The sequence below is a fragment of the Pimephales promelas genome, chromosome 6 (assembly GCF_988280905.1).
Source record: "Pimephales promelas chromosome 6, fPimPro1.hap1.1, whole genome shotgun sequence".
Taxonomy (NCBI): Eukaryota; Metazoa; Chordata; class Actinopteri; order Cypriniformes; family Leuciscidae; genus Pimephales; species Pimephales promelas.
The window spans coordinates 22,963,917-22,985,547 of record NC_142774.1 but is presented as its reverse complement, the minus strand read 5'-3'; the positions used below and the strand labels follow the sequence as shown (position 1 = coordinate 22,985,547).

At 42.1% G+C, this 21,631-nt stretch overlaps 2 protein-coding genes and 1 long non-coding RNA gene across 3 annotated transcripts in view; 1 reads left to right on the top strand and 2 right to left on the bottom strand.

Moving 5' to 3' along the window:
• LOC148978568 (uncharacterized) overlaps nt 1–13,885 on the bottom strand; it is a 29,869-nt gene extending 15,984 nt beyond the window's left edge. The window contains exon 1 of the mRNA XM_089132269.1: nt 13,643–13,885. Coding sequence (XP_088988395.1) covers nt 13,643–13,762 — 120 coding nt within the window. The 5' untranslated portion in view covers nt 13,763–13,885. The remainder of the gene's footprint in view (nt 1–13,642) is intronic.
• The window catches only part of gpm6ba (glycoprotein M6Ba), a 141,710-nt gene that overhangs the window by 80,423 nt on the left and 39,656 nt on the right, over nt 1–21,631 (bottom strand). The gene's annotated exons all lie outside the window — the stretch shown is intronic.
• Nucleotides 14,053–20,517, top strand: LOC120495476 (uncharacterized). The gene is made up of 2 exons (XR_005626057.2): nt 14,053–14,409; nt 20,172–20,517. It is a non-coding gene; the product is annotated as an uncharacterized LOC120495476 (long non-coding RNA).

Genomic DNA, 21,631 nt, shown 5'->3' with positions numbered 1-21,631 from the left:
GGCATCTCGTTGTCTCCACGGATGCATCGTCCACGGGTTGGGGTGCCATGTGCAATGGGCATGCAGCCGCGGGTTCCTGGACAGGACCCCAGCGCCTCATGCACATCAATTGCCTCGAGCTGTTGGCAGTACGCCTGGCCCTGCACCGCTTTCGAGCACTGCTCAGGGGCCAACATGTACTTGTCCGTTCAGACAACACCACTGCTGTAGCGTACATCAACCACCAGGGGGGTCTATGCTCGCGCCAGTTGTCGCAGCTCGCCCACCACCTCTTGATATGGAGTCAGAAGCACCTGAGGTCCCTTTGTGCAGTGTACATTCCTGAGTAGGGAACGGAGACGTTACGTCTCCCTGCCACTTCTGCTGTAACGCTGGGTAGACGCCTGAGTTCAGTCTTGGCTCCTCAGCGAAGACATACTGCGGTTGTGTTCACTTCCTCCTTTTATACTCACGGAGTAGGGCGGAGTACGCTATGCAAATTTCCGCAGCCCCAAGGCATTGCATGCCATTGGCTCGTGATTAAATACTCGAAGAGGATTGGCTTTCTATGCGAAATCCCCCAATCTCCGTCACTTCTGACGTAACGTCTCCGTTCTCTACTCAGGGAACGAGGGTTACATCCGTAACCGAGACGTTTTTATACAATATGGAGGCATGCCATAATGACATTAATTTCATTGGTTCTTCATAGGTAGACTGTTTTGTTACTGGGTAGATGAGACTTTGTTTTAATGTTTCTAACTTAGTCATCTGTCTAGTTCCATTTCCCATATTTGTTATTTATACACAGTCAGGTGTTTGACACACATACATTCATCTCAGGACATTGTATCAGAGATTTGGCTGGTTAAATGAGGTCAAATGTCGAAACATGGTTAGCTTAATATTCAGTTTAAAATTTTCCACCACAAGTACAAAGAAACATCCACATTCAATATATCAAATATAAAACTCATTCCAAAATATGTGCAAACTGTAAACTCTCATTAATTATTTCACACAGAGCCCCCTTGTAACACCAAATCAATTCAAAAGACATAAGATCCCCCATAGCCTTATAAAACCGAAAATCAATTAAAATTCTGGATTTTACTTGGTTAAGAAACAGAATCTGCAAATTAACACTTGAATTGTGTTCAATTCTTATTTTTCTAGTGTCATATATCGCCTTCTTTGCTTGACCCAGTAAAAAATTCAATAATTGACAACGAAATCGACATCTCAGAATATATTTAAACCCACAAATGAACGTTTCCAAAGAAAAAGTTTCATCCAAACGACCAAATAAACTCTTTAAAACCTGAAACAATGGTAAAAGCCTGTTACAATGCATAAAAGCATGAAATATGTTCTCCTTCTGAAAACAAAAAGGACATTCATCGCTAGTTTCATGGTTTATAACTGAAACAAGTGCATTCACTGCAATCGCTCCATAAAGAATCCTCCACTGTAAGTCACCCACTTTCTGGTGAAGGTGACTTGTATAACGCTCGCCATTGTGGCTTGACATCCTCCCCTAGATGAAGGACAGAACGCCAAGGCGTATCAACTCTTTTATGCAAACATTTCTTATTCAGAGTTTTGACACAGTTTTTGTACAAAATTTTTCCAGACACTGGATTAGGACCCATTAACATCAACAAGTTAGGTTGTAAAAAAACACCTTCACAATCTTCAAAATCAGTCAACAGACACAAATCAGGAAATGGGTCATTGCAATCTGGAGTAATTAACCCTTCAGTAAAATCTCCCAGCAATTTCACTTCTTCCGTTGTAAGTGCTGACTTCCACTCTCCAAGTAATTTGGCTGTTATGCGTTTCGATTTCAACCCCAACTGTCTGACGACCGCATCGACATTCTCAAAGTCCAGTCCAGCCAGTTTAAATAACTGTCCAAGTGTCAAAACTCCGGCATTAAGTAGAATATCACAAATTGCAGGGAGTGTCTTTCCATTTGACAAGTCCAAGCGCGATCCATGAATCAGCGGTTCTTGTAGCAGCCAATGCAGAGAGGTCATAGAGCTGGGTCTCTGCACCTTGAACAATGACCAAACTTTGAATAGATTCTGATAAAAAAATGGGCAACTTAGACAAGTCCATCTTTTGCGGATTCAACCAAAACAAAGATCTCTCAAAGTCCAGACCTCTGAAATTTCGCAAAATGACACAAGCAGCATGTTTCCAGTTTGAGTCCACCGGCCCAGTCAACAGCCTTTGGGTAAACTGAAGCCTAAAGGCTGCTATTCTGCTTTGTATATGCATTAAACCATGTCCTCCTTCCTCTTTGGGTAAATACAGAATTGCTTTCAGCACCCAATGCATCTTGTCCCAAAAAAAATCAACTAAAATAGATTGTAATCTTAGCAATAAATCTCGTGGAGGATCTACACAATAAAATCGATGCCATAGAGCAGATGCAATTAAATTATTTATAATCAATATTCAACCTTTATATGACATTTTAGGGAGCAAAAATTTCCATTCGTTGAGACGACCTTTAAACTTCTCCACAATCCCTTCAAAGTTCTTTTTCATAAACATTTCATCCCCTAAAAACACTCCCAGATATTGTAAGCCCTCTTTGGTCCAGGATAATCCTCCTGGAAGTGTTGGTTCCATATTGTCCCAACTTCCAACCAAAAATGCTTCGCTCTTGGACCAATTTACTTTTGTGGCAGAAATTTTTTTGAAATTCTTCCAAGATCTCCAACAACACATTTACATCTCTCTGTCCATTAATTAAAATGACAATGTCATCAGCATATGCCGATAACTTGAAAACATTTGTACAGCATGGAACACGTACTCCAGACACTTGTGCTCTTAATTTATTTAAAAGAGGCTCTATAGCCAAGGTATACAGCATTCCACACAATGCACAGCCTTGCCTGATACCTCTAAACACTTTGAAAAGGGGAACACAAATTTCCATTAATTTTTAAAATACTTTCGACATCATTGTACAACACTTTAATCAAGGAAATATAACCATGGCTAAAACCAAAGGCTGTTAAAACATTCCATAAATACAAGTGCTCCACTCTGTCAAAGGCCTTTTCTTGGTCAATTGACACAAGGCCAAAGTCAAGTTTTAAGTTTTTACCTATCTCTAAAATATCTCTAATAAAAGAAATATTGTGAAAAATGTGTCTCCCTGGAATACAATATGTCTGATCGGGATGAATAATTTGACTTAAAACTATGCTTAATCTACTCGCCAGAACTTTAGAAAGTAATTTGTAATCTGTACACAGTAAGCTCACAGGTCTCCAATTTTTTATCTCATTTAAATCACCTTTCTCTGGCAATAATGTAAGAACACTTCTTTTACAACTCAAAGGTAGTTGTCCATTAATCAAACTTTCATTTATTACCTGCAATAAATCTGGGCTCACCTCTGTCCAAAACGTCCTATAAAATTCCACTGGTAGCCCATCTATTCCAGGTACTTTACCTCCTTCCATACTTTGAAGTGCCTTTTCTAATTCCTCAAAAGTGACAGCTTTACTAAGATCAGCATTAACTTCTTCAGATACTTGAGGCAGATTTTCAAAAAAAACTCTCATCCTGCATTTCATCAAGTGTTAATTCACTCTAATATAATTTTCCATAGAAACTAACTGCCCTGTTTCTGATTTCAAAAGCATCTGACAACACATCTCCAGTCTCAGAACGTAAAGTGTGTATAAACCTTTTTTGCCCATTTTTCTTCTCTAAATTAAAGAAGAATTTAGAAGGTGCATCCATCAACTCTATATTCTGAAATCTTGACCTGACGAGAGCTCCTTGTGCAGTTACATCTAACAGGTCATTAAAAAAAATCCTTTTCTCTTTAAAACTCTTAATAATAGTTGACTCTCCAGTGACTTCAGCAAGTTCTTGCAATTCTTTTAATTCTTTTTCTAACATTTCAATTGCACCTTTTCTTTCTCTTGTGGCATTAAGGGTATAATATTGACATAACTGTCTCACTGAAATCAATCCAAAAATCTTTAAAAATACCTCTAAAAAAAGATCACATAACAGATTATTATTCAAGTGCCAATAAGCACTTTTTGGCTTAATAGACCCCACTGTCACATCACATTTTACTAGACTATGGTCAGAAAAACCAACTGGGATAATAGAACACCCCCTAAAAAAATTAAGTTGGTGTTTATATCCATAGAATCTATCCAACCTCGCTAGAGATATCAAATTATCTTGAACATGCGTCCAAGTATACTGCCTTTGCCCAAAATGAAAATTTTTCCACACATCAGCAATCTCATTGGACTTCATCAATTCAATAAGTCTCTTTCGTGATGGCATATGGGGCTCTACATGATTCCTGTCTGTTAGGTTCTCCGTACAATTAAAATCCCCCCCTAAAATTAAAACATCCTCTGTGTTACAATTTGCTAATACATGACTCAACGTATCTAAAAAGCACATTCTTTCGATTGCTCTGGTAGGAACATAAACAGAAATAAATACAAAAAAACTATTCTCAAACTGGGCCCTGACTTTTAGCAGTCTACCCTTTAAAATCTCTTCAACTTGATATGAACAAGGAACAAAACTCTTGGAAAATAAAATAGCAACACCTCCACTAGTGGAACTCAAGTGACTTAAAATAGACAATCCATCAAACTCTCTTGCCCAGTCACTCTCATTTATCTCATCACTATGAGTCTCTTGAGCAAATAAGACATTCACCTTTTTCTGTCTAATTGTTTCAAAAAGACGAAACCGCTTTTTACCTTCTCTTGCCCCATTCACATTCAGAGAAGCAATACATATCTCTGCCATAAATGAGGAAAGAAAAAAGCCGACTCAACAAACACAACCCCACATACATGTGTTTTTCATTTTTCATTACAACTATTGGAGGTTGGGCATTAAGCTTAGCAAGTATTTTCTTCAGACGATATATTTCTTGATTATTAAAACACCCTTCACTCCTATATATTCTTACTTTATCAATGAACTGCAGTACATCAGGAAAAAAACTCTTCGATACGAACTTTTCTCACATTCTTAGTTTCCTTCAAAAAAGATTTAATGTCATCCGAACTATAACTCCTATTCGAAAAACCACTTAGTGGCAAACTACACTCCACACTGCACTCCGAGAAATCACTTTCACTTTCTGTGTCCGTTTGGCTTAAATCGCAAGCCAATCCCTTTTTTGCTTTCTGATCTGAAGGACGCTGTTCTAGCCTTCGCTTCAGTGGCGTTTTAAAAGCACACTCGTCCGACTCGGGCTCCATCTCACTTTCAAGATTAACAGAAGGTTTGCCTACCGTGTCTACCACACAGTCTCTATTCTCCACCTCCTTATCTTCACCCACAGTAACCACCATTTCTTCATCCTCCTCAGAACGATCTGCCCGTTGTACATCCACTGTCGCTGTGACAGTTGCCAGCGCCGCTATTATCACTGAACTCGGTCCAGGCACCTCATCATTTGCGACTATCGCAGCGACATTCTGATCTGCATTTACAATGTTTCCATCTTTCATAACCTGTGAAGGTCTCTCATTACTCTTATCCTGTCTACCTGGACACGCACGGATCATATGCCCCATTTCGCCACAATTAAAACACTTCATGTTGTTTGTGGTGGCAAAAATTACGCAACTAAAATCCTCGTGTCGAAAATTAAAGGACAAATCCAGTTCCTCAACGTTATCTTGTAGGATCATATAAACATAACGCCTAAAAGACACAACATGTTTTAAGAGAGGAGACTTGGTGCCAATCGGAATCATCTTTATAGGTGAGACTGTTTTTCCATAACGGGCAAGCAATCCGATCAACACTTCATTTGGGATAAATGGTGGCACATTCGATAAAGTAACCTATTTAGAAGGTGTAGACAAAGGAAGCACTGGTGTGAAAACACCATCACTATGCCGCTTTGTACTAGCTTATTTGCCAAATCTACTGTTTTCACAAATACAACAGCGCTGCATACGGGACGCTGATACAATATTCTCATGTCCGACCGCTTCCCCCACCGCTAAACTGCATCCCTCCACACCAGCACCTGAATCTATTTTTACACCATGTCGCCTTGTCAAAGAAATGAAACTTTCACCGCTGCCTGGGGTAGCCATGCTCCCAACACGTGGGAGCCGACACCCCTTCTGACACAACACTCACTTCCCTACTTCACAACTTAAATGTACAAAAAACAAAACCCAACAACTAACCAAAAAAAGAATAAATAAATAAATAAATAAGATAGAGAAGTATAGACCACTCGTACCTCACAGCAGCCAAACGCTCGCTCACACTCGCTCCGCCCACTCACTCGCACATGCTCACAGAGAGAGAGAGAGAGGCAGGAGTTTCACGAGTTGAACAGACCTAGATGGGTAATGGTTTGGAATTGCTTTGGTCCACCCCCACCTCAGTGGCCGCACCACTGCCAAATACAGCTGTCATGACTGCAATTTATAAAATAAATGTATACATGTAGCTGGAAGGCAGCAACAGCTATTAAAAACCAAGACTGGCCCTACATGATAGGCTTCAAATGTAAAACCTGCCAAACCTTGATGTGTATATGGTCCAATAATAAATCAGTAAATGATTAGAAAGTGGCTTAATGCAGTGTTGCTCATTCTGAGCATGCAGTCGCATCAAATCCATGAATTATTCGGGCAAATAAGTTTTACCCCCTTTTTCCAGAAATGTCCAAAGATGCAAATTACATTACAATGTGGCATACAATTAAAGATAAAGCTTCAAACCACTATAGTTTCAGAATAAAACAAAAGGATCTCTGCACTGCAAAACATGCATGTGTATGTGTAGTCAGTGAATGGGTTGCAGTGATGAGCGATCAGAATGAGCACTTTCCTCACAACCTCTTTTCAGAACAGTACAGTAGATCCTCTGCCAGAGAGTTTAGCAAGGTTTTCTCAAATGAAACAGGGAATGAGAGAGAAGGAGAGATGGAAGACAGAAAATAAAGAATGAACACATTTTTTTTTGGGGCCCGGGGGCTGGTGAAAAGTGGTTGCTATGGCAGCATGCTACCCACGACCCAGTTGAGTGCATCTGACTGTCTCCGCAATGCCACGGTTTCTACACGCTTCCCACTCATACACTACCTCAAGGGAAAGTGTGTGTGTGTGTGTGCGTGTGTGTGTGTGAATAAACATGACCTGAACTGTGATTACTTGAAGGACAAAGATATAGTGGGTTTCGCAAGATTTAGTCTATTATTAATCGTTACATTTAATGGAAATACTTCATTCAGAAATTTCGTTCCAAATCTGTATGATTTCTTTTATCTTTGAACATTTAATGTTTTAAGTGTTTTTGTCAACATTGAACCCCACTGGCTTTCATTGTGAACAAAAATCAAATTTTTTCAAAATATTTTTTTTTCGTGTTGCATAAAATAAATACATTCGAGTATTTTTTTTTTCTTCTTTTCTTTTTCACACACACACACACACACACACACACACACACACACACACACACACACACACACACTCTCTCTCTCTGTCTCCGTCTCCTTTTCTGTTAAAGGGGGGTTGACTGCGATTTCACTTTTTTCATTTTAAATAGTGTGTAATGTAGCTGATGGTGCATGAACAGTATCTGCAAAGTTGCAGAGCTGAAAGTTCAATGTAAGCAGAGATATCGTCTTTTAAAAATCAGGAAGTTGAATGCCTACAAAAATGACTCGATTGGGACTACAGCTGGGTTTTAGACGTCACTAATCCATACATTTGCATCAACCCGCCCTCTGGAAAATGCAAAAAAGGGCATGCGCATATTTCTGCTCGTCGAGTGTGTTATGTTCACCCAGCTGTCAGGTCGTCTGTGTTCGAGCTTCCCACGGACACTGTACTTCGTCAACAATGGATACAATTTATGTTTGATTATGTTCCTGAAAATGACGATCGTAATCTAGCTCTCTGTGCTGCGCATTTTACGGAAGACAGCTTCCAGAATCTCCACGAATTCAATGTCGGATTCAACAAGAAACTAAAACATGAAGCAGTTCCAATTTTAAAACCAGAGGCAGCAGTTATTGGGCCACAACCTGTAAGTAGGCTAAGACTTAATCATTTTAAATATATTTGCATGTATAATTTCAGATGTAATGTTTTAGTTTTGTCAAATGCCAGTGCTGGCTTTATATCCACTTAGTTATGCTATTTTGTGTCTACGACAAACGCGTACAAACATTTTGGACCTGAATTTTATGTACTCATTTTATAAATGTATTTTTCATGTACAGTATATATACTTTATCATCACTGTGTGATGTAAGAACAGGTTCGTTATGTGTGGGTGATGAAAGGAGACACAGTTTCGGCGAATACTGGGACTCGTGCACTTTTATTTACACAACTCTTTTCACAGCGCGAGGTTGCGCTCAAATAAAGTTAACTCAGAATGTCAAAGGCAAAAATAAATAATAGGTGATAATACTCGTCCCACTGAACACAGCTTTGCCGAACACGGTTGCAGTGAAAACTCTTCCCGCTGAATACAGCTTTCAAATGTCACGCGTTCGGTAACAGGACTCCATAGGATACGTGCAGGAGCTGCCAGTCTCTGTCTCTCAAACTGTTGTCCGCACGGCCCGCTTATAAGTGACAGTTTAGCCAATCACAACACACCGGCCTAAACTAACCAATCTGAGCCCACTGCCTGTTTCTGAGGGAGTGGCTTCATAGAATCAGGAAGTCAACCGCTCGTTCGGCTCGTTCGGCTGACAATAAAGGAGAAGTTTATGAAAAATAAGACTTTTTAAAGGTGCCCTATAATGTGAAATTGAATTTATGTTGGCAGTTAAATAACAAGAGTTCAGTACATGGATATGACATACAGTGAGTCTCAAACATCATTGTTTTCTTCTTCTTACTTAAATCTCGTTTTCGAAAAACACCCCTGAAAAACAGGCGAATCTCCACATAATACCGACTCTGACGTAAAAGTCGGGATCATTAATATGTATGACTCCAAATATTTGCATATGCCAGCCCATGTTCAGTGATAGACGAGACAGAGCTGTGCAGCCGAAGCATGGCAGTTGATCAGTGTTCGGATGTACACATTAATACAAAAGTATATTTTAGTTCCTTCGTCCGAGCCTCTGAAGAAACAATGGAATAATTTTATTTTCTCTGGAAATTTTCAACCATTTCACCGACGACTTGTTTCCTCAACTTGCCAAGAGCTGGCCTCGGACCGAGCTGATGTGTTGTTGTTCAAGTTCAGACAGGTAATCTTTCACTTTAAAATCGTTCAATACTGTTTTTGCATCAGTAAGTCAGGCCAGTGATTAAAAATCAACTTCACATCGTTTCTTTTAGTAGGATGAAAAAAAAAATCTTATTTAAATTGTAAATTATAAACAGAAAGAAAGTGATCAAAGAACAATCACAGCACGAGTTTATCTGGACACTTGCCAAACACGTTATGAATTCAATGACGCACGTTACACTGCACAACGAAGCTCTAACGTTAACTGTATTTACATCATCATGTCTGCTGCATTAGAGAGTAGAGAGATTGCATTGCAATGATAAGATCTTCATTCTCGCGATCAACAGACTGTCTCTGCTTGCTCAATGCTCAACACAGCAACACTTTATGTGACGGGAATAGATCTATATACTTCAAAAACATCTCACGATTCGTTAATCTCGATAGTAAAAACATATAATAGCTGTAGTATAATTATTCGAGAGTTTCACATGTAATATGTTGCTATTTCATATGCAAGCATGTCAGCCAATCACAGCAGAGGCCAGTTACACACAGCAGACACGCCCCTTCAAACAGAGTGTTCAAATCAGAGGCTAAAATCAGGCTAGGAAAAATGCCTTTTATTTCTAAATTATGACTATTTTTTTATCTAAAAAACATACTAACATTATAAGGGCAACCCAGGAAACATTATAAAATAATTTTTAAAAAAAACAAACATTATAGGGCACCTTTAAAAAAGAAAAAACACAAATACATGTTATATTGCACCCCATAAACACAATCATGCAAAGAAAAAAAGCAGTCAACCCCCCCTTTAAATGTGGAATATATACAGAGATTCGATTTGTATTCATAGCCTACAAATTCACAAAGGAAGAGCTACAGCCCATGCTTTGTAACGTATTAAAGAGTGCTTTCCTAGATTCAACTGCTCTTTAAACAGCAAAGCAAGTTAAATGTAATCGTAATATTTAAGCATTGATATCCCAATTATATTAATTAACAGCACATTGTGTGAAAAAAAATGTAGAACAAGAATCCGAATATCTTTATTTAAACATTGGTGAATATTTAAAGGGTCATGTGCAAATTTCTGCTATAGGCCATTCCTTTTTAGGAGTGGCATATTAATTTGTAGGCCAATTTTCTGTGCACTCTGAGAATAATTCTCTCTCAAGCGAGAAAATCACTGACACAATGTCAGTTTCGGTAGAGAGACACAGCCGATCTATTAAAGCTGTTGGAGCCCTGCCATCTCTCTGCCCTTATGGCTCATTATACATTCCTCTTTAATGTTCGCCACTGGCAAAATGGTCCATATTTGCCCCATGTGCAAAGACTATACTGTACGCCTGTATATTCACTCACTGTATTAAAGATCTTTAGATCAAATGATGCACATGCTCAAACAAAACACCAGAGAACAGAACTATCATGTTATAGCTTGAATAACAATAAGCTTAAGGTTACACATAATTCCAGGTCCTTTCAGTAAGAATCCTTTATAAAACCAGGTATTAATCTAGTACTAGAATTTAAGTGTAGTTAAAAATCATATTTCATATTCGGATCCATTGAATGACCAGACAAAGTTGTATTTACAATACAAACTATGGATTTTAGCGTTGAGTGGGAATTTATTGAGGAATATTGTGATGTGTACATTCCCAGAAGAAACCTCAAGACCACAATCAAGGAGTATCAGGTTGAGAAACAGTACTTACTGATAATAACTCATTTGGAGTGGACTTTGTGCTTTGTAACTTTACAGACCGTTTTGATGCTCAAACAGCAACGTCACATGTTAAAAATGTAATTAAAAAAGTAGGTAACACTTTAAAATAATGGTCCGTAGTTAACAAGTAGCTATGCAGGAAGTAATAGGTAGTACTGCATTAACACCGAAGTTAATACTATTAACTAATATGGAAGCAATATTAACTAAGCATTAAGTAATAGGTAATTAGTACAAAGGTAGTTCCTTGGTAGGTATTTGATTGTTACTAAAGAAATATATCCTCATTGAGAACTACTTGTGAACTAAGAAATAATAACCAATTAATTACTAATCACAAAAGTAACATATCTAAAAAGTGAACAATTGTGGGGGTTTTACTCTTAACGTGGTCATAACATTTCAGAAGCATGTGCCTCAAATGGGTTCTTTGTGGAAACCAGTTTATGAAGTTTATATATCCTCCCAAATACATTAGCTAGGTTGAGATTGTGACCACTACTCTTGCCAGGATGGACGCATGTTCTCTGTTTGTTTAAAACTTAAACATAAAATAATCCTAATAAAGACAGTTAAATAATTGCTAATTATTGCTATAATGCTGACACTCTCATGATTGGATTAGTTCACTATTATGAGCTCTATTGAATGTCAGTCACATATATCTCAGACTCCAAAGACCTATAACTTTATGTTACAGTAGCTGCCTGAGGAGGACTTCTCTTTAGGACATGAAAATAAACATTGATGTTCACTTGTCAAAAACAATTTGTATCAATTTGTAAGAAATTGGCTGCATTTATGTTACGATAAGCAGAAAAACCACATCTTCCAGATTACAGTGTTTGTTAGAATATTAGTGCCTCACAGAACCTGTACAGTATGTGTCAAATATAAAATTAAATTACTTGTATCATTTGTGAAAAACCTGTTAACTCCTCAATAACTACTTAATCGTTACCTTGTTATCCCGCAGGAACTACTAGTGATGTGGCCCATTATTTTAAAGTGAAAAACATGTTAACTCCTAACTAACTACAAGCGTTACCTTCGTTACCTTGTTATCCCGCAGGAACTACTAGTGATGTGGCCCATTATTTTAAAGTGAAAAACATGTTAACTCCTAACTAACTACAAGCGTTACCTTGTGTAAACATTACGGGATGACAAGGTAACGCTTGTAGTTAGTTAGGAGTTAACATGTCATCCCGCAGGAACTACTAGTGATGTGGCCCATTATTTTAAAGTGAAAAACATGTTAACTCCTAACTAACTACAAGCGTTACCGCTTGTAGTTAGTTAGGAGTTAACATGTTTTTCACTTTAAAATAATGGGCCACATCACTAGTAGTTCCTGTGGGATAACAAGGTAACGCTTAAGTAGTTATTGAGGTGTTAACATGTTTTTCACAAATGATACAAGTTATTTAATTTTATATTTGACACATACTGTACAGGTTCTGTGAGGCACTAATATTCTAACAAACACTGTAATCTGGAAGATGTGGTTTTGCGCTTATCGTAACATAAATGCAGCCAATTTCTTCATTAAAGATGCTAATTGTTTTTGACAAGTGAACATCAATGTTTATATTCATGTCCTAAAGAGAAGTCCTCCTCAGGCAGCTACTGTAACATAAAGTTATAGGTCTTTGGAGTCTGAGATATACTGTATGTGACTGACATTCAATAGAGCTCATAATAGTGAACTAATCCAATCATGAGAGTGTCAGCATCACTTCCTAATTATTTAAGATTTATTTTTAAAAACTGTCATTATTAGTATTATTTTATGTTTAAGTTTTAAATAAACAGAGAACATGCATCCATCCTGGCAAGAGTAGTGGTCACAATCTCAACCTAGCTAATGTATTTGGGAGGATATATAAACTTCATAAACTGGTTTCCACAAAGAACCCATTTGAGGCACATGCTTCTGAAATGTTATGACCACGTTAAGAGTAAAACCCCCACAATTGTTCACTTTTTAGACATGTTACTTTTGTGATTAGTAATTAATTGGTTATTATTTCTTAGTTCACAAGTAGTTCTCAATGAGGATATATTTCTTTAGTAACAATCAAATACCTACCAAGGAACTACCTTTGTACTAATTACCTATTACTTAATGATTAGTTAATATTGCTTCCATATTAGTTAATAGTATTAACTTCGGTGTTAATGCAGTACTACCTATTACTTCCTGCATAGCTACTTGTTAACTACGGACCATTTTTTTAAAGTGTTACCAAAAAGTATAATCTCCCACACATATTCATTCTTCTACCAACCTATTTTGTGGGATACTGTTTGAATTGAGCTTGTTTTAGGGACTGATCAGAAATCAGTTTAGATATCTTATGATAGTTAAGCAAGGGTTTTTGAGTAGAGGAGGTAGGACTTTTGTAAGACCCTGCTGAGAGATAGTAGTGTGAGTAAATGATCGTGTTCCGACGTCCCGTATACGACCCACAGGGTGGTTTATAGGTTTAACTTTGTGAAAAACAAAGCTCCACAAACACAAAAGTAAACACAATACATATCTTTGGAAAGCTGAGAAACTCGTGATTCGAACGACGTAAACCATGTTAAGATACAATCAACACAGCGGGCACAATCTGTCTCTTTGTCAGACCACCAACAGCCAAAACAAACCAACACAAACTGGAAGAAACTCACCAAGTAGTCCACTGATCCCTTACATTCCAACAAAAATGGTTTGGTTTCACTGAAAAGCGTCCATACAATCCAATTTGAAGAAGTTTTTAGTCCAAAACAATTGTATATATGAATAAACATCCATGGAATGTAAATAATAGCATTTCGCGTTAGCCGACAGCGCTATCACAACTTCGACGCACTAGCACTATTGATCCGTCTAACTTCAGTTGAAACGTAAACATTGGAGAAAAAAGTATATCAAAATGGCCGCTGACCCCTGAACTATTGATTGACAGGTCATTTTAGCCAATCGGCGAGTGTTAGGGGTGTCTTCTGAGGTTCCAGCAACCAACGAGCGCGCCTGGTGAAATCTGTACCTACCTCTCTTTGAGTGACAGTTTATCTATCCAGTTACAATAGAGAATGAAATGACGCTATTTTCTGATAGCCAATGAATTTCTGAAAAGACTGAAATGCAGCTTTAGTGGGTGGAATCATCCGATTACGTTATATTTCGTGCGTAAAGCGAAAGTGATCCTCTGCGCGCTTGTGCGTAAACACAACATTGAACGCGTTGGTGAGTGAAAGGAGGTAACAGATGTGAAATGGCAAAGATAATTAGAAAGACGCACTTATTACCCGAAGAAGTGATTGAACAGTGTATTCTCCGTGACCGTGGTGAGTGGGAGGACATTTGTGAGCAAGAGAGCAATCGATGTTGTTGTCTGGTTAGCACTAGCAGAGGACCTTTTTGGATGGTGGCCACGGCACTCACGTCACGAAAAGTTTTATTATATTACTCAACATATTTGACTCTATATACTGAGACATGTGTTTGGTTTAGGTGTACTAAAACAAACACATGCCTCAGTTGAGGCGTCAGCTTTTGCCGTGTGTGTGTGTGATTGTGTGTGTGTTTGTGTTTTGCGTGTAGCATTTGCTACCTGCTATAGTTTCTCTGGTGTGCGCTCGTAACGTTATAGCACTGTTTATGTGGCCTTTTTGTGAGTTGAAATAGCTAAACACACAAAACATACATGTCTTGTGTGTTTGTTTACATTTATCTGCTAATTTATGTTGTGTGCGCTCGTGTTTATGTTATTGCTCATGATGTGCGTGTGCGCTCATGAACTGCATAATCCTGGTTCCCATTCAGGGAACTTCGAGCTGCGTGTAAACGCCGTGGGAACGCCTCTGCGTGACGAGTCATGAAGCACGTATGAAATCTGTCCAATGGCGAGACGGAACGTCATAGGCGGGGTGACGTATCGACCAGGAAACTATAAAGCATCCCCGAAACACAAGCGCAACAGCTTCTGAGTCTTCACAAGCGCTCTATGTATGAATTTTGTCTGTCTGTCTAATATTGTATATATATATATATTGATATGGCGAGCAAACAACAGCAGAATTTCAGAAAGTGTGTTCATCCCTGCCCTCGCTTCATCACGGGTGGGGATACACACGATCTGTGTGTTGTTTGTTTGGGAGTGCAGCATGCTCAGTCGGCTCTCGAGGGGGCCGGCTGTGAGCACTGCGAGTGTCTGCCCATGAAAAAAAAAGACACTTCGCTCCCGCCGGGCACTCTTCGAGGAGAGTGGTTCGGTGCGCGCTTCCCGCGGCTCGGGTCCCGCTGCTGCCGAGGCACAGCGAAGGCTTGCGTCGTGGGGATCGCAGATGGATCTATCAGCGGGGATTGAGACGGGCCCCACCCTTTCTCTGCCCTTACCTGGTAGATCCAGTGCCTCAGATCTCGCTGCGGGGGTCCGCGTTGCGGTTTCTCCTGCCCGGGCTGAGGCGCCATCACTTCAATTATCCAGTTCTGAGGAGCTGGATATTGAAAGTGTGGATGCAGAGTCTATGGACTCAGTGGAGATCGGGGACTCGCCATCCCAGTCTCCCGCGAATGTAGAGCTTATGGAGGTTTTGACTCGGGCTGTGGAAAAATTAAGCATTGAATGGCCAGTTGAGAAACAAGAGTCGAGAATAAAGGAGTAAAATGGATGAGAGATTTTTAAAATCACACTCACTACCTCCACGCCGGTGTTTGCCCTTCTTTCCCGATCTACACACCGAGGTGTGTAGATCGTGGAACAAACCAGTGTCAGCTAGAATTCTGACACACCAGACCTCTATGTATGCTAATATTGCTGGGTCTAGGAGACACGGTTATGGGGCGATGCCGAGGATGGAGGAAGTTTTGGCGAGCCATCTTTCTCCTGAGACGGCATCGTCTTTTAAAACACCGGCGTTGCCCACCAAGCCACTCAGAAATACTTCGGTTTTGGTGGGCAAAGCTTATTCAGCGGCGGGACAGGCAGCATCTTGCTTGCATACGATGGCCATCCTCCAGGCGTATCAAGCAGATCTGCTGAAGGATATGAGTGAGGGGGAGGTCGTCGGCACTGACGTGATTAATGAGCTGCGTCAGGCGGCAGATATTTCTCTCCGTGCCACCAAGGAGACGGCCAGATCAGTCGGCCGCTCTATGGCAGCCCTGGTGGCCACGGAGAGGCATCTGTGGCTAAATCTGGCTAATATGAAGGAGAAAGATAAAGCTTTTCTCCTGGATGCGCCGCTGTCGACCGAAGGTCTTTTTGGTGGTTCTGTGAACGCAGTGATTGAGAGATTCCAAGAGGGAAAAAAGCAAGCAGCGGCGCTCCAGAAATGTCTCCCCCTCCGTACTCATCCTTCGGGGGCTGCTGGGCGAGAGCAGCCCCGCCCGTCGGGTTCCTCGCATAGGGCGCAGCAGAAGAAGAGCGTCGCGTCTCGGGCTCCTCCCCAGCAAAACTGGGCTGAGACGCGGCGTTCTCAGGTGAGGTCTTCCCGGGATAGAACCGATCTGAGGACGGTTATTGTCGCCAGGAAGGCTTCGTCGAAGAAGTCCTGACGCCACTGGTGTCAGGCTACTGAGGGTGGTCCCCACCGTGAGACAGAGGTGTTCGCCGCTGAATCCGGCGCCCGCTCTCTCTCGGTGCCCTCAGGGGTTCGTTCTGCCAACCCTGCCTGTAATGGGGGGTGCAGACGGTCCCAGCGAGCGATTTCCCGAGGGACGCTCATTTGCTCCGAGGAGCGATACAGAACGGTCGTTAAACCCTGCCTGTGCGCGGTCACAGGGCGCTGTTTCTGTTTTAAAAACTACTCCAGAGGCCAGTCTCGAGAGACTGGTACCCTTAGTAGAATTTCTGGTAGAATGGGGAAGTCTTCCAAATATATCTCGTTGGGTCCTGCAGACTATCGAACGCGGGTACGCGATCCAGTTCAGGTCGCGTCCACCTCGTTTTCGGGGGGTTTTGCCCACAGTGGTGACCCCCGAGCAGGCTCTGGTTATGGAACAAGAAGTGAAAGCTCTGCTACTGAAGGGGGCGATAGAACGAGTTCTTCCTCCCGACAGAGAGCTGGGGTATTACAGCCGGTACTTCATTGTTCCAAAGAAGGATGGGGGGCTGCGTCCGATTTTAGACCTGCGCCTCTTAAATCGGTCAGTAGGGAAGCTCAAGTTCAAAATGCTGACTCTCAAGCAGATCGTGTCACAGATCAGGTCCGAGGACTGGTTTGTCACGATAGACCTAAAAGACGCGTACTTCCATATCTCCATCCTTCCGCAACATCGGAAGTTCCTGAGGTTCGCTTTTGGGGGCGAAGCGTACCAATATCGGGTCCTTCCATTCGGCCTAGCGTTATCTCCTCGAACCTTCACGAAATGCATGGACGCGGCCTTGGCCCCGCTGCGTCTCCAGGGCATTCGCATTTTAAATTACATCGACGATTGGTTGATTCTGGCTCAATCGGAGCATCAGGCGATTCGGCATCGAGATGCCGTCCTCGCCCACATCAGAAGGTTGGGGTTGAGACTCAACGCCAAGAAGAGTGTGCTTTCGCCAGTTCAGCGGACCACTTTTCTAGGCGTGGTATGGGATTCGACGACGATGCAGGCACGTCTGTCGCCGGCTCGTATAGCCTCGATTATCTCGACTGTCAAGCAAGTGAAGCTAGGCCAGTCACTCACTGTAAAGGAATTCCAGAGAATTTTGGGTCTGATGGCAGCAGCATGCAACGTGTTACCGTGCGGCCTGCTGTACATGAGACCACTACAGTGGTGGCTCAGGACCAAGGGGTTCTCCCCGAGGGGAAACCCGCTCCGCAAGATCAAGGTCACGCGACGTGGTCTCCGTGCCCTGGCTATGTGGAAAGAACCTTGGTTCCTGTCCCTGGGACCTGCGCTGGGAGCCCCGTGTCGCCGGGTAACGGTGACGACGGATGCCTCTCTCACGGGCTGGGGAGCGATCATGAGTGGTCGCTCGGCCCGCGGGCTGTGGCAAGACCATCATCTCCGATGGCATATAAATTGTCTAGAGATGATGGCGGTGTTTCAGGCTCTGAAACACTTTCTCCCAGACCACAGAGATCATCATGTTCTTGTCCGGTCAGACAACATGTCTGTGGTCTCTTACATAAACCACCAGGGGGGTCTGCGCTCACGTCCATTGTACAAGCTGGCGCGCCAGATCCTGTTGTGGTCCCAGGGGAAACTGCGGTCGCTGAGAGCGATTTATATCCCAGGATACTTAAATCGGGGAGCGGACATCCTGTCGAGGCAGGGGCCGAGGCCCGGGGAGTGGAGACTTCACCCCGAGGTGGTGGAGCTCCTTTGGAGACACTTCGGTCGGGCCGAAGTGGACCTCTTTGCGTCCAGGGAGAACTCACACTGCCCGCTGTGGTTTTCCCTGAGTCCTCCAGCTCCATTGGGGCTGGATGCGTTGGTACAGGAGTGGCCGAGGGCACCCCTGTATGCATTTCCCCCGATTGCTCTGCTCCCAGGGGTTCTGGAAAGGATTCGCCAGGAAGGGGTCAGTGTACTTCTGGTGGCCCCCCGTTGGCCAACCAGGGTATGGTTTGCGGACCTGATTTCCCTTCTCGAGGGTCCTCCTCTGGAGATTCCGGTCAGGAGGGACCTTCTGTCTCAAGCGGACGGGGGGATACTCCACCCCCGTCCGGAACTGTGGAGGTTGTGGGCTTGGCCTCTGAGGGGGCCCAGCTCATAGATTCAGGTCTCTCGACTGAGGTCGTGGAGACCATCCTCCAGTCCAGAGCCCCATCCACGAGGAAGTTGTATGCCTTGAGGTGGAAACTGTTCACCTCTTGGTGTGGAGAGCGACAGTTGGATCCAGTTAACTGCCCGTTGCCAGCAGTGCTGGAATTCCTTCAGGAACGCTTCTCCACAGGGTTATCGTACTCCACACTAAAGGTGTACGTGGCGGCCCTATCCGCTTACCATGTCCCTTTGAGTAGAGCTTCTCTTGGGAGACATCCCCTGGTAATCCTTCGTGGTATCCTGAGGCTGAGGCCGGTAGTGCGTACGAGGGTACCGACCTGGGATCTAGCGGTTGTGTTGGAGGGGCTCTGTTTAGCCCCTTTCGAGCCCATTGATGAGGTGCCTGAGAAGTTTCTTACTCTCAAGACCATCTTTCTCCTAGCCATCTCTTCCCTTGAGAGGATTGGAGATATTCAGGCGCTGTCGGTTTCCCCCTCGTGCTTGGAATTTGCTCCCGGTATGGCGAAGGCTTTCATCCTCCCTAGACCGGGGTATGTTCCGAAGGTTCCAACTACGGTTGTCAAACCTATAGTGCTACAGGCCTTCTGTCCTCCTCCGTTTCGGACACCAGACCAGGAGAAACTAAATCTGCTCTGCCCGGTGAGGGCCTTAGACGCGTACGTCCACAGATCTGCCCTGTAGAGGAAATCAGAACAATTATTTGTCTGCGTTGGGCCTCCTAAGAGAGGTTCTGCGGCGTCTAAGCAGAGAATGAGTAAGTGGGTGGTCGAGGCCATTTCACTTGCTTATGAGTCCTCCGGTCAGCCTTCTCCCTTGGCTGTCCGGGCTCATTCAACCCGGAGTATGGCTGCCTCTAAGGCATTATTATCAGGAGTTCCCTTGTGTGACATCTGTGAGGCAGCAGGATGGTCTTCACCACACACATTTGTGAAGTTTTACCATCTGGACTTCAGCTCCACCCCAGGGGCGCAGATGCTTTCGTCAGAATGTGCACTCTGATATTCATACAACGGACACCTCCTCGCATGGCGGCGTTGGTATTAGCGTTCCCACGGCGTTTACACGCAGCTCGAAGTTTCCTGAATGGGAACGTCTCTGGTTACGTATGTAACCTTAGTTCCCTGAAGGGAACGAGACGCTGCGTGTCTATGCCATACTCCCAGCATGCCCGTGAGCGCTTGCTTCAATCCTATCAGAAGCTGTTGCGCTTGTGTTTCGGGGATGCTTTATAGTTTCCTGGTCGATACGTCACCCCGCCTATGACGTTCCGTCTCGCCATTGGACAGATTTCATACGTGCTTCATGACTCGTCACGCAGAGGCGTTCCCATGGCGTTTACACGCAGCGTCTCGTTCCCCTCAGGGAACTAAGGTTACATACGTAACCAGAGACGTTCTTTGTGTGCATGTGTTTCTGATTATTTTTGTATTCACACACATATAATGTAAATGTTTTGTAAATTAACTTATTTCCCTTTTTTATATATCACAGACCATCATCTGAAAATTAATTGAGTGAATTCTGGGAGCCAGTCAGAAAAAAAACAACATACTGGAACAGAATGACAGCACCTTATCAGGAGAGGAGCCCCATCATTTATCTTTCCAGAGAGGTTCTGCCAGCTAAACAACAAGTGGACGGGGAGGGTGAGATGCAGAGGAGAACTGGCTTCTTTTTTTTTTCCAAGCCTGTGCATATCACTGGACACAGCACTGCAGGTCGTCACACTTTTTTTTTTGTGTGTGTGTGTGTATATATATATATATATATATATGTGTGTGTGTGTGTGTGTGTGTGTGTAGTTTGAGTTCTAATATTAAAGTGTTTTAGTACCATAGCACTTGTTTTGTCTCTTTATTTGTAGAAAGTTTGGTTTCAAGAATTGAAAAAAAAACACTATAATGTGTTTATGCTTCAGTTACTATGTGTCATCAATATTTACAGTGAATCTGAATCTAAGGAATATGATAGCCCTAAGTGTAACCTTTCATTAGAGCCCAAAATTATGACTGTAGAGTAAAGCATTCAAGAATAGCAGCATTTTATGTGTCTATGATCACAAAGGGTCATTTGGAGTCTCCAAGTGGCTTTTTTTGGGAAGCGCCTAGATATACACTTAGATAAACATGTGTAAAACACTCATTTTCTTAGATATTATCATCAAATTTTAAACTCTGTTTGGTAAGGCTTCATGCTGTGATCCAGTTGTGTTTTCCAGCTAATAGCTCCCAGCTGTAGTTATCTGCAGGCATCTGTTTACACAAAAAAAAATGTAGGCGGAATTTTTTTCTCATTTTTCATTGTGTTCAAAGTTATATTACTCAAGACCAGTAGGACTTACTGTTTAGGAACAAACCTCTGAGTGTCACCTTTCAAAAGAGAGCAAAAGCATGCATATACTCCAAATGGTTCACGAACAGCATGCAATTTAATTTGGATAGGTCTTTTTTAGGCGTTTTGGGCAAATTTTGCAGAATTTTGCAGGCCTTCTAAAGGGTTAAGGATGCCCCTCCTCTCAACACCAACACACTTGTGCTGTTCAATGCTTGATGCTGTGAGTTTTAGACCCAGTTCTAAAGTGAGTGCATGTGTTTTTGTGTGTATGTGTGGTAGTCCATTCACATCCATCAGAGATGCCTGAAGTGAAAAGAATTCAAGCAGACCAATTGGTGTATGACATCAAATGGTACAATGATTCGAAAGCATACAGGGCTTTATTTAAAACATGTAAATTTAATTACAACATGGTGTGGTTGCAACATATGTGTAATTACAAGCAGTTTCAAAAACAATGGCAGACAATTAGAATTATGATTAATCTGTAATTATTTATATTTATACATGGCTTCCTGAACTATGACCTACTGTTCTTGTGCTGATACGTAAACAACTTGAAATTACACTAAAAATAGATTTGTGCTGCTCGTTCAGTACAATTAATTAAAATGAGC